The sequence below is a fragment of the Thunnus albacares genome, chromosome 8, assembly GCF_914725855.1.
Source record: "Thunnus albacares chromosome 8, fThuAlb1.1, whole genome shotgun sequence".
Lineage (NCBI taxonomy): Eukaryota > Metazoa > Chordata > Actinopteri > Scombriformes > Scombridae > Thunnus > Thunnus albacares.
In genome coordinates, this window is record NC_058113.1 from 19122775 (window position 1) to 19136253 (window position 13479).

Here is a 13479-nt window from a genome sequence, read left to right on the forward strand (position 1 = left end):
TTATTCATTACAGAGAAGTGTGTGTTAGGAAATGTATACCTGCATGAAACTTTGCTTTTACCGCAGAGGTGGGAGCACAGATTGTGTGTGTGTGTGCATACTACTGTAAATTTGTTTCTGAAGTTTAAAAGTTTATGTTATGATATTACTACTGATGCTACAGTACAGCAGTTTTACAATATTTTGAGGTGAAAGTGAAATAGAAGGTGGAATGACACCTAACATTGTTGTGACCTACTAAGTATCACTTTCTCACAGGGAACCAGTTATTTCCTTTAAATTAACACTTTCTCTTAAATAATGTCTATATTGATACAGTGTTTATGTGAAAAAAGGCAATAGTGAACCAGGCTAGTACTCCAGTTTCAGTCACAAAGAGAGGCAATGATTGACTGAAAAAACAGACTCACAGTACCTGAATGACACGATGTCATCATAGTCAATTTCATCCTCTCATTCTAGCAGCTCTTCTTCCTCCCCTTCCCTCTGCGTCTGCTACCATCAGGTCAGATGTTACTCCACACATCCACATATAGACTATAAATGGAAAGGACAGCAGGAAAAATGTCCCTGTGGACAGAAAGAGGGTGATTTTAATGTCAGTCAGGCAAAGACACTTCAAGGTCCATGGACAGTTCATTCCTCTGCAGTGTCACACACATTAATGGATAACTCCTGTGTTCATTTATCTGTTAGTATATAAAACATTTTACAGATTCCACCAACTTTCCAAGTCAATGTAATTGTTCAAGCAACCATAAAGGTATTGTTAATATTCAATAAAGCCAAATATCTCACCTTCACATCATATCGCACTCTAACCTTGAAGAGTCATTAGGACTTGTCAAATTTAATTCAGGCGAAGCATGAAAGAGGACCTGAAATCACTGATTTTAATAAAAATGAGTAGACGTTTGTCTTTCAAAAGGTCAATTTAACAAGACAGCAAAAAAGAAGACAAAATACAAGTTTTTTCATCACATGGATGCATCAAATTTATTATATTGCTCTTACGAGGATAATAGGGGCAAATATGAACATCCTAACAAAGAAAGTAGTGGTTCTGTGTTGTTACCCTCTGAAAAACAACCTGTGTGTGGCTACAGGCCCTTGAATCAGCAACATTTCATAAGTTAGCAGGTAAACAGAAAAGAAAACATGCTGTTTTTTGCAAACTATTTTGCCATTTCCATAACCAGCCTAGTCAATATAAACAAATGCTACATTCATAAAACATAAAACAATAATTAAAGACATTTTAGTGCAGAGTCCTGTACCTGAAAAGAAACATACATGCTCAACATGTCAATATTTTATGTGCCAACCAATCGTATTTTTTAACTATATTATGCCAAACTCTATAAAATAAGTTAACTATATGTTTCTGCATTTCAGCATAGTTCTTTAAACAAATGTGTTTAATGAAATATGTACATTCATTCAAACAGAAAAAAACAATGCAGACTACTGGCTTTTTCTTTTTTTAACAGATTTTTTTCCCCATAATTCATCAAAACTGTTTATTAATGTTTTGAAGATCATCTGACATGAACAGTCAGACTAAAGCAATCAGCACACTAAGATGGCATACTGTAGATGCATGGCTGATCAGTGAATCGACTTTAACAGTGCTTTTTTTTTGCAGAAGAAGAGATGCGGTGTGTGAATAAGACTGTATAGTGTTTATTCTGGAGGTGAGAGTCAAAGCAGAGTAACATCCAACTAAATCTAACAGGTATAATGTGACTGAGATCAAATTATAAGTTGAATCTCTTGGACAGCAGAGGGAAGGGGTAAAAATAAGATCCTTTAAAAACAATGACAGGACCATAAATTGTAAGCATTTGTGGTCCAATAGTAAGTGTTCCCTTTGAATAACCCCTCATTTGTCATGACTCCTCTTAGCTTCATTTGACAGATCCATCAATTCTATCACTTCTTCAGCCACGTGCTCGGCCACTTTCCTTCCTCCACTCCCCCTTGATTTTCTCCTCTTTCTCTCCAGCTCCTGGCACTGAAAACTTTTTTATGACTTCTCGTTCAAACTCCTCCATTTCGTCCTCTATGGCACTATCCTCTTCTCCATCGTTTTCATCCACTTCCACCATGTCTTCTAAAATATCGCTCAAATCTTCGACGAATTCTTGAAAGCTCATCTGGTCATGAACAAAGACTCCGTCCTTGAAGAACTCTGTGGCTAGCTTTTTGAGCTCTTCTATTTTGGAGGTATCCACACCAACCTCCTCTGCCTTGGCTAGGTATGTTTGGAGGATGGCCTCGAACTCGGGTAAAGGGACAGGGAGCAGCCCCTCAGCCTGAGCACAGGTCTCCAGTGAGTTACAGTGCTGTGGAGGTTTAGGGTTATGCTGGAGGCGGTCTCTCTGGTGGATCCAGTACTCAGGTTGATCAAGGGAGGGTTGGCGGTGTGTATGAGGGGGCATCTTGTCTCTCCACAGATGCTCCTCATGGTGGTCATGGCGGTTGTGGTTACTGGTAGACTTGTGCTCGTCTTTGTTTTTCTGGAAGCTGGATTTGTCCTTTTTCCAATCTCCGAAGTGCTTTTTCTCTTTCTGTCCTCCTTTCTTCCACTCTTCTTCTTTCTTTTCCCACTGCTTCCTCTCATTCTTCTTTTTCCAGTCCTTACCATCTTGACCATTTTTAGTCTTCCAGTTGCTCTCGCTCCACTGTTTCCTCTCATCCTTTCCCTTCCCTTTACCATGATTTTCATTCTCTTCCCACTGTTTCCTTTCACACTTTCCTTTCCCTTCTTTACCAAGATCTTTACTGGTTTTGCTCTTCCACTCACTGTCTTTCTTCCACTCTTTCTTCTCTCCTTTCTGTTTCCAATCTTTTTTCTCCCACTTGTTTTTGCCACTTTCCTTAAAGCCATCTTTTGCTTTCTTCCACTCCTTCTCTCCCTTCCACTCCTCCTTGCTCTTGTGCCACTCTCCATGATCTTTTCCTCTCTTCCTATCCTTCTTCTCCTCCTTTCCCCTCCATTGCTTACCCTCACTCTGTTTCTCGTGCTTTGGCTTTTTCCAGTCTTTGTCCTCCTTCAGTTCTTTTCTCTCACTCTTTTCTGTCCACTCTTTCTTCCCTTCCCTATCCTTCCATGGTTTTCCTCCATCCCCTCTGCTAGCCTTTTCTTTCTTCAGGTCTTTCTCCTTCCACTGTTTGTCATCACTGTGCTTCTTTTGCTTACCTTCCTTAACTTTCTCCTTGTCAAACTTTCCTTGCTCGTGTTTCCCCTTTTTCAACTCCTTCTCCTTCCATTCTGTTTTACCTCCGTCTTTGCTCTCCTTTTTCTCTCCTTCTTTCCATTCAGATTTTTCTCTCTCTTTCCACTCTTTCTTCTCGCCCATGTCGTGTTTGTCCTTCTTCCGATCTTTCTTCTTCTCAGCCCTTTGCTCATCCAATGGTATCCAGGACTGTCTCGCTGTAGATCCAGCTATACTTGGGCTGCTGTCCTCTGGCTGACCACTGGAGGGCGATGTAGTAGGCTTCACAGGTGCCTGAGCTGCTTCACTGGCTGCTGAAGGAAAGACAAGGAGTTATTACAGATACAAAGGCTAAAAGTGAGCATTTAAGTGAGAAGAGAAAAATAAGAAAAAAAGAAAGAAATATTTAGCCTTTCCCTTACTATCTAACAACTATCATCCTCCCTACCTCCTCCCTCTGTACCTGATGAGAGTTTTAATTCAGTCAGAGTGGATCTCAGAGTGTCTAGTTCTTTCTGTAGGGCCGAGACAGACTCCAGCTCTCTCTTCATCCTCTCGTTTTCTTTCTGAAGGACAGGGAGAGATGCCATGTCTTTCTTCAACCTACTGTTTTCCTTCTCCACCTCCTCCCACCGCATCCGCTCTGCTGCTCCCTCTGCTGCCTGTCCCTTGGCTACTTTTAGCTCTTCTTTCTGTGCCTGTTGAAAAAAAAAAAGAACAGAAAAAGAGGATCCTGTGAGAATATTACACACTCAGTAACACGTTTATGCAGATACACATTCATGTGTATATGCATGACACACACACACACACACACACACACACACACAGGAGAAATAAGGGGAGAGACAGAATGGAGTCACACCTGAAGTTGGGCTTGTAGCACAGGAATCTGCTTGTTTTCGTTGGCTATCTTATTTAGAAGATCTGTGCTGTCAGCATCTACTGGGGGTGGAGGAACCTCCGGATTAAGCCACTCCTGTCAAGATGAGCACACACATGGCATCACAATGGATTTCAGAAGATTTCACATGACTTCTCAGAATTATTCTTTTCAGACAAGGTTACATCAAGAAGTGACACAGTTTGTAGAAAATAGCAGTAATTTTGCCAGTGTTGGGGACAGACTCCTACTGAGAATATCACACTAAAAATGTATGCAGTGGCACTTATTGCACTGAAAAAGTGGGTACACAACATGTCACGTATAATGAATAAAAATTGAGACTAGAGAGATCACAGACAGAACAGAGAGAGAGAAAAGGAGTTTTATTAACATCAGACTGACCTGTTTTCCTGGTACTTCTGGATCTTTCAGCTCCCTCGTGTTATAGTCACTCTCTGCAAATTATTATGCAAAGCTTAATTTCCATGTAAATAATACACTGTCAGAAAACACAAGCAAAAGCTTTACACTGCATTGCACATTAAAAAAGTGGCTCCTTCCCAAACAACAATCAAGGCTTTTACAGTAAAGTTTGAATTCCTCAGCTGAGTAAGAGTATATATTGTATACACTCTTACTTGCTGATTGAAAACCTTGTATCTCTAATTTTGCTCATTTTCAGTTTCAATTTTTACAAAAAAATCAGAGTAGAAAAGGTGTGGTGGTCAGGCTAAAAATGACTGGTGTACATTGTGGTGATGTGGAAGGTTTTCATTTGACAACAACAAATACTGTAAGCCTCGTTGCGAAAGTGCAGAAATCACCCTTTCTCTTGCTCACACAAGTTTAAAAGCGTGCAGTGCTTTTAAAATTCAATTGTCAGATGCAAAAACAGTTTTATTCTGCATGCACATTCATACAAACACATGCCGTGGGCAAGAAAGCACTCATTCATTCGCCCACACACGTACACACACACAAACACACAACCTACCCTCATCCAGGTCCATGAAGACACCTGCAGGTATAATACACCGCAGTCTCAGAGCACCCTTCATCTTGTCCACTGCTAGTAGCTCATAACTTTCCTTTATCTAACCTCTATCATTTTAAAATTACAGCCAAAACTAAATGGGAAGTCTACCCTCCCAACAGCTCACATGGCGATGCCTACCTGAGAAAAAGATGGTCCCGAGGCCTAAGAGAATGACGGCACCCAGGATGCACTTGTTCACAGAGAACCCACTCTCTTCCTCTCGCTGTGGCAACTGAAATTCTTCCTCTCCTTCGTCTTCCTCCTCTGCCCTTCCGATCCGCTCCAGAGCTGCCAAGAGAGACCTCCTTCTCCTCACCTCTGGCTCTCCCTCCTCTCCCGTCTTCTCGGCCCTCTCCTCCCCAACCTCTGAATCCCCTGGGGAGTCTGGAGCAAAGGAAGGGAAGAGTATGAAATCAATTGTAAAAAAAAAGAAGCATATTTCGACACTCACTTTGCAATTTACAGGTTTCATCTTCTTTATGGGTACCCACAAGGCGTACATGGTGAAAACAGTGGATCATATACTTTACAGATATCCATCATAAACATTTATTTTCTGACATATTTCTTATTTTACAACAAATCTGTTACACATTATTGAGCACAAACTTGCTCTTCCACTTACAGAGATAGATAGCACAGCAACTTTGGCCCTGTAACTGTTCTGATGCTACAGTATGAGACAAAACTCCTCATGGGAGGTAGGACCTGCTTCTTTATTGGCTCTGCTGTGCATGGCACGCTGGTTAAATTGCTCCATTGTCATTCCTTGTTTTCCATTAAACTGCATAAATAAGGCTTAAATCTTAAATAAATCTCCTGGAAAATTATGCAAATGTTTCATTTTGGAATAACAGCGATACCAAGTTTCCAAACTATTTGCGTCACATTTATAAATGGGCCTTGTCTCGAAACTCACTGACACTCAATTCTAGTCAGCAAAGAAAAACCGCATGAGAAAAAATGCACAACAGAGCAAAAGAAGATTCATTTTTTAATGCTGTAGTGAGACGAAGAGCTGCAGACCGAAAACATCACACTGCAAAAAAGTTCTCAGGTCCCAGTCCCTCTGAAGCCAATTTACTTCTGCAGGGTGTCATTCTCTGTCACATCACACTCCCTTCCTCATACCAACCACAGCCTCTCCAGACAACTTCCTGGCCCAGATACTGAACAAGTCCATAACCAACTAGTCCATCAAGTACACTTCAAACACAGATAGTACATCTGGCTTAGTCTCCGAAAAAAGAAAGGAAATGATGCAGGAATACCACGTGATCTTTGCCATGAATAAAACAACAATTTTCAATTTTGCATTATGTAACTGTGACTTGACCTTTCATAGCAGTTTGTTGAAACACACAATAACCCAAACCACAATCAAATGTTGTGCAGTCTTGTTGTTCGCACCTGCCTGTTTCCCCAAGTCAGTCGTCCTTGGAGACAGGTCTGACTCCTCCCCTTCCTGTTGTAGCTCCTCCCCATTCAGCGGATGCGGTGCTCCTTCCTGTGCTGGCCTCTCTTCTTCCTGTGTAAACTCCACCCCTCCCAGAGTCTCTGTGCTCAGCAGCGAGGCTGGGGGCTCATCAGGGGAGGGAGTTATATGGGTGTAGGAGTCAGTGAATGAATCCGGGTCTGGGCTGGACTGTGCCTGGCCCTCAGCCAGGCCCTCTGACTGGCTGAGCACATCACTGCCAGGGATGGAGCTGCTCGAGACGTCCAAAGAAGAGGGAACGGTGGCATCAGTGATGGTGGTGGGCTCGTAGGTGTGGTGATCTGTGCTGGAGGCTTCGCTTAGCTCTCCTTTTTTCTCTTCTGATACCTGGGTATTAGAATGAGGTCATTAAAATTCCTGAGGGTGCTGCCACTGAAAGGTTTTAGATAACCCTATATTTTAGCATTTTTGCAATTAATCTCAGATGTTTTTTGTTCTTTGAGTAGAAACTTTGTGTTTGCACTATTTTCTGTTTTCTCCTTTTGTCACTATTTAGCACAAACATTGAACAAATTATGAGCAAATGAACAGAATTATTTTAAGACTCTGTCAGGAAGCAGTATCCTAGTAACAGCTTCAATGAGTCACTTTGCAAGTACAAGTGTTAAATTAAAGGTGTGATAATGTGGCTTCATCAGATTTGTGTGAACCACACAGCACACTCTCTGGCCATTCAGAATCTAGTGTTTCCTACGGCTATGGTATAAATAGTTTTAATGTACATTGTGCCACAATTCAGAAATGAGTATTCAGCCAAACAATGGTTCAATCAGAGAATAAAAACAAGTAGAAAGCATTCATTTGCCGACTATAACGACATATTCAGATGAAGCGTCTAACTAATAGTGCTATTACATGGTAGAGGATACTGCTGTCTTACCAGGTGTTCCTCCACAGAGGGCCCCTCTGCAGATGTTGTATCCTCTGCAGGCTGGTTGTTGGCCCCACAGCCTGGCTCATCAATAACAAACACAGAAGCACAGTGAGGAGTCATTTAGAGCAGTCCTTGAAATGGAGCAACTTCTCAGGTTGTTTGATTAATTATCAGAGAGGCAAAGAGGCAAAAGTAGGAAAGTAAGATCTAGAAATTATATTAGGTTTGTGTGTTAGAAATATGCTTTTTCTGTGCCATAAATAATGTCACGGTCGTCAGATATATTATGAAAACCACCTTCTGTAGATGTATGGCTTTCCTCATGTTGCTCTGTCCCTTCTGCCAGAGGCCTCAGGGTTTCAGCAGCAGTCTCCTGGTACAAAAACACACACAGCATACAGTCAAACACACAGACATTAATACCATTGAGATACCATCACTGGAGCAATGCAGGCTCATCTGACAGTCTGTCTTTTGATTAAAACTGAGCATCAGAAATGACTAAGCAGCACTCTTTTCCACAACAGCCACTGCCAAAGTACCACTGAGCAAACCAGTGAGAGTGTGTCTGTCTATCTAGCCCTCAGGCCAGCACTGAAGAGCCAGTTTGTCTTTCTGAATACTAATTAAAGTTGGAAAAAAGAGAATAGAAACATTGACAGTCTTATTAAAGAAACCTACTTCATATTCAGGTGACCCAAAAGAAAATTCAAGTGGGACAAGGAGTTTTCTTTTTTAAAAAATAATGTATTTTCATTGAGGTCATGCACACAGCGACTCCACATATTCTTATGCTCTTTTCAAAGTGGCGATACCTCAGGAGTGAGGATGGTCCAGCTGTTGTTAGTACTGCTGCCGCCAGACATGGCCCCCTAGAGGCTTTGCCTGTCTCCTACAACACAGGAAGAAGATGTACAACAGATTACATGTATGTACATAATAGTTAGTTACAGGTGATTTAACAGAGATCTACGCGATGGAACATACATGCATAACATCACAAAGACTCAGAGTTGATATGGTGTTGAATATAATATGATGTATAGCTATAATTGACTGTGGAGAACTGTGAAGAAATCAAATGAGACTGATGAAGGTCCAATAGAAAATCCTCACTGTAAGTCTTATTATTATCTGCACCTAAGCCTGTTGTTTGATTCCCCAACAACAGTGGACAGAACAGGTTTTTGGCACAGTAAAAATGCACCTACTGAAACAGCAGCAAGCAAATCTTAGTGGTATATAGTTCAGAGGCCTGCCACCGGTCTACAAGTAGGGTGACAGTCTGTATACTGCAGATTAAAGAAATTTACATCCCCTGTTTACACATGCAAAGGATTTGAATGCATGCCTTTGCCATTCAGCCTCACCCATTCTGCAAATAAAGGACCTACTGTAACGTGTTGGTAACACATCGCTTTGTGTGTGTAACACATCGCTGTGTGTGTGTATGTGTGCACGCAGGAAGTCCAATTCCCTGGAAGCATTCAGTTCTTCATTAGTAGTTTATGTGTGTTGTGGGCCTTTTGGTCACCCTGGTTTTTGACTAGCTGGGAAATGTTTTGGCAGAGACATGGGTAACTAAGGCCAGCCCTTTTCTAGAGATACAGGCAGCAGAATGGGCTGTCCATTTCAAAGCTGCTGCTCTGTTAATGGATATCTACTGTACCTTTTTTTTAAATAACTACTAAGTAGTTACGAGTTTCAGAGTAAGATAATCATTTGGCAGCACAGTTTTCCCTTATTCTACCTCCGTGTTAGGTATCTGGCCAACAAAACCCCTTTTAGACCTGGATCACTCAAGCAGAATCACAGTCTGATATTTCAATTTCCTTCTACTGCCTGGTCAAGTGTCAGGTATTACAGCTTTACAGCCTTTTCTTTCAAACGGCGGAGGATGATATAGATGCATATCTATTAGGTTTAGCCTAGCTTTCTTCAGTAAATGCAGAAAGAACAAACCGCTTACTTCAACACCACACTGTCTAGGTAATGACACACTTCACTCCCCAAATTCAATTCTCTTCCTGCTCTGCAATTTAGGTCTGCTAATCGAGTGCCTCCCAAGAGGAGTCTACTGAATCTAGCCTAGGGCCCAAGGAGCATTGTGGAGGATATAGTGGAATGGCTTAAATAGATATTGGCTAAATATAGCTGCCATGAGATTGACTAGAGATGCAGAAGATGGCCATGGGGAACACAACAGAGCAAGTATTCTAAGGACAGTTTTTAAAAGCTGGCAGCTTTTAACAGAGAAAAAATGATTCTCACTGCCTTGTTGTCTGGTCTCACTCTCTAATCTTTATGGGTAACATCAAATTGAGCTCTAGCTTTGGTATGCTGGATTATATCACTTTATACCTTAATTTTGCATATTTACAGATCTTTGTCTGAGCTCATTGTTTAACTTAAAAGTAACACTCCAAACATGCAATATCTGCCATCAGTTAAGTTTATGCATCACTCAGTTTTTTTCCATAACAAAACACAACCAAATATATGGTGACAGCTGTGGGGCCTAATCTTTTTATCTTGGTCTCAGCAGGGAAAAATTACCAAAAAAGGTCAAGACTAAACTACAAGTACAGGCCACTAGGACAGCAATGTTAGGCTGTCAAAAGAAGCACCATAAGCACACATACAACATATTCAGAAAACGGACGGTTAACACAATAACACACAATGTACACTAACTACTTTGAGTGAAGCAGCGTGACGTATTTAGCAGGAAATGTCATATGGCGGTGAGCTCAAAGGAAAACAAAACTTAATACACAGTTAAACTCACGCACATCTTTTCTTAAACATGCTGGAGGCCAGTAAAAGGGAGATGAGTTACTAAAGTTAACTTATTGTTAACATTAGCCATGAAAATTACACTTTCTAACGTTAGTTGCTCCAACAGTCACTCGAAGAACCAGGAAAAAGTGAGCCAAACGACGTAAGCTACGCATTGTTATAATGAACTACGATAAAACATACGGTTGTTACTTTGTAATAAAAACGCTTGTACATCCAAATTCAGGTCATTCTTACCTTGGTCCGCCGCTTTACCTCAGACCCCACAGACTGTCACAGATACACTTGTCTCCTCATCCAACTTGAGAACTATGAGAACATGCCCCCTGTAACTTGCATGATCCACGCGCCTCTCATCCAATCACAAGCAAGATTCGCTCTTGTCCCGCCTCTTGTCCTCCAGCTCGACCAATAGCAATGCGGCGTCACACCACTTCACTGGTAAAAACTTCCAAGTTGATTGACACACGCAGGTGATGGAGCGTATTTAGCTTAAAGCATACATTTTTACATAGGTTGAGTTTGAAGTCTGTGACACCAGCAGCCTCCGGCATTTTAACGTTGGTAGTCCATGAGTTTTGGATGATTCCAGGTTGATGCGGATATTTTGGTTGACTATATTCCTGTCCAATATAGGGCAGCTGGAAAACGTCATCTAATTAAGTAAATACGGGCCTTAAATTCTCCTCATAGGCACATAAAAGCATATTTCGGCACCTAAATCAAATGATTGTCTTCTCTTTTTTAGCTGTACGGTATATGTTAAGTACAGGTTCAATCAAAACAAACAAAAATACAGACATAAAGGTATCTTTTTTCTATTCATTAAATCCTTTATTATCACAACAGTTTGTGTTGCTGTACAGTGAACTTCACAATCAGGGGTGCCACATCCCTCCAGATCTCAGATCAGCAAGGTTAAAATGAGGGAACAGACCCAGTCCCACAATGAGCATGCGTAGCATCTGCAACTGTGAAAGTGTTTCCTGCAAACCCAAGAAGAGCATCCTATAGTCACCTGAAAAACAGAAATAAAAAAATTTGAAAAATTGGTTAATTTGTACAAAAATATGATTTAGTAATCCTGTTCTGCACTGCAATTGCCGCTTCAAAACTGTAGTAGGTCTCATAAATGTTGCATTACTTTGTACTCCAATGGTAGTTTGTTGTCATATGAGAGAAGACTCATACTTGCCCATGCTTTGCCAGCACCGCTGATCAAACACTTCATCTCTGATGAAATAAAAGCTGGTTAAAATTACACTATAGGAGCCAACGGAGACACTAGGAAAATCAATGTATGACCACTTGATCTACTCTATCAGTATGTCAGTCCAGGATCTCTTTGATGCACCAGCAGCAGAGGAGAAAATAGAGACACTCTTTCACCGACTGGATAAAACTGTAGGCAAAATTTCCTCCCAGGAAGTTCTTGCCTCGTCCAAGGCCCATTGCTATGTCCCGCAGGTGCTGTCCCAGCGAGGAGGAAGGCATGGCCTGGGGAAGAGGACGCTGAGGATGCATGGCTCCAGTGAGGAAAAGGAGCAATCAGAAGGAGGCAACAAGCAGGGCAGGCAGACAGGCAGGACTAAGCTTGTGGAACAGCTGAGGTCTTCTCCGTATTCCTGGCACAGTTAGTTCCTCTACTTATAACTTCCTATACAAACTGCAGGCCGCCATCATTCACACCCTGCCTTTTCTCGACTCTTCTCTGCTTTCAAACATCAGCTGATTGATTAAAGGCCTTGTTTAACTTTGCTGTGTTCTGTTCCCCTCTGTTGTACAGTCTCTCCCTAGGCTCTAGTAATCCCTGAATCAGCCCCCTACTGTTAAAGGCTCCACCTATTCACAAACAAGAGAGTTCCAGCAGCTCCCAATACACCACCGTAACTACGTGCCACTTTTTGTTCAGGACAGGTGGTTGATCATACCTTCTAGCAGTTTGCGCTTTGTTTGTTTTAAAACCACTTTGCTTGATTAACTTTGATGGTAAAAAAAAAATAAATCCAACAAGGTAATAAAGCACAATTATCATATCAAAAGCCAAACTCAAAGAGAGATGAATGATATATGTATTTATATATGCAATCTATATTTTCAGATACAGGTGTAAACAGACATGTTTCCCTAAAAACAAAAAACAAGTATTAAAACAGAAACATATAAAGTATAAATCAATATCTGTGCACGCAGTTTGAAAGTAACCTTTGGCTTTTAAAAACACAAATTCAAAAGTACAACATCATCCACAATATCACCACCACCAAACAAACACATTTTTTTGAAAGGATTTTCATGCAACAAAGGCAACTGTGATGAACTATGATAACACAGGAACGGTTCACTAATGATGCAGAGGGTCAGGTGGGTTTGTCTCAGCGCGCACACACACACACACACACACACACACACACACACACAGGCACAGGCACACACACACACACACACACACACACACACAGGCACACACACACACACACGCACACACACACACACAGGCACACACACACGCAGGCACACACAGTAATGGCAGATCTTAAAGCTCTGCTTTTCCTATCTCTGACCTACAAACACCTGAACAGCCAGGGTGTGAGTGTCTGATTAACCCAGCTGCCATTCTGCTATGTGTTTTTGTGGATGTTAGATTACATATGAGCCCACTTCAGGGTGTGAGAACTAGTTGACAGTTAAGCTTTAGCTTGAAAGATCCCTTCTCATATATCTAGAGTTTGGCCTCAATCTCAAACTGACTGTAAAAGCTACCTCAGTGCTGTGGTGTCCTCTCTGTATCACTTATCAAATAAGTCTTTAAATATACAACCATGAAAACAAGGATTCAGATACTAAGCTTACCAGTCAAAAAAATTGATGTTATTTACAGATGGCAAACACATGGTTAATATCCTGCCCAATGGTGACATCAAGTATCTGTGACTCTAAGCTGAATGCAAGAATGTGCATCAGAGGAGATTGCCATCACTGGATCTGTTTGTGTGTGTTGATTGGAGTGTCATTTTTGCAGAGTCTTTGTTTAACTGAGAGGCTTGTGTAGGATTCTCCTGTAGCTGACTACATTTGAATTAAGTACATAAGGTGACTGCATTGAAGTGACGTGACTGCATTGAAGAAACAAGGCACGATCAAAAAGATATTAAAAAAACAACATCATGA

At 41.3% G+C, this 13479-nt stretch overlaps 2 protein-coding genes across 9 annotated transcripts; both read right to left on the minus strand.

The window, feature by feature from the left end:
• Positions 1–1650: 1650 nt before the first annotated feature.
• pbxip1b (pre-B-cell leukemia homeobox interacting protein 1b) lies at positions 1651–10673 on the minus strand. 8 transcript variants are annotated; one of them, XM_044358018.1, is made up of 11 exons: positions 10546–10673; positions 8325–8401; positions 7807–7882; positions 7516–7586; positions 6551–6962; positions 5279–5524; positions 5099–5122; positions 4507–4559; positions 4084–4197; positions 3826–3916; positions 1651–3529 (listed from the first exon to the last, which is right to left on the minus strand). In XM_044358018.1, the coding sequence occupies exons 2-11, from the start codon at positions 8373–8375 to the stop codon at positions 1941–1943; spliced, it is 2727 nt and encodes a 908-aa protein (XP_044213953.1). In that variant the 5' UTR covers positions 8376–8401; positions 10546–10673; the 3' UTR covers positions 1651–1940. The 8 variants fall into 8 exon arrangements, with proteins under 8 accessions (XP_044213953.1, XP_044213952.1, XP_044213949.1 ...); XM_044358017.1 differs by having other exon boundaries at positions 1651–3532; XM_044358014.1 differs by having other exon boundaries at positions 3682–3916.
• A 454-nt stretch (positions 10674–11127) lies between these two features.
• LOC122986778 (lens epithelial protein) lies at positions 11128–12494 on the minus strand. The gene has a single exon (XM_044358138.1). The coding sequence runs from the start codon at positions 11830–11832 to the stop codon at positions 11638–11640; it is 195 nt and encodes a 64-aa protein (XP_044214073.1). The 5' UTR covers positions 11833–12494; the 3' UTR covers positions 11128–11637.
• Positions 12495–13479: the final 985 nt, after the last annotated feature.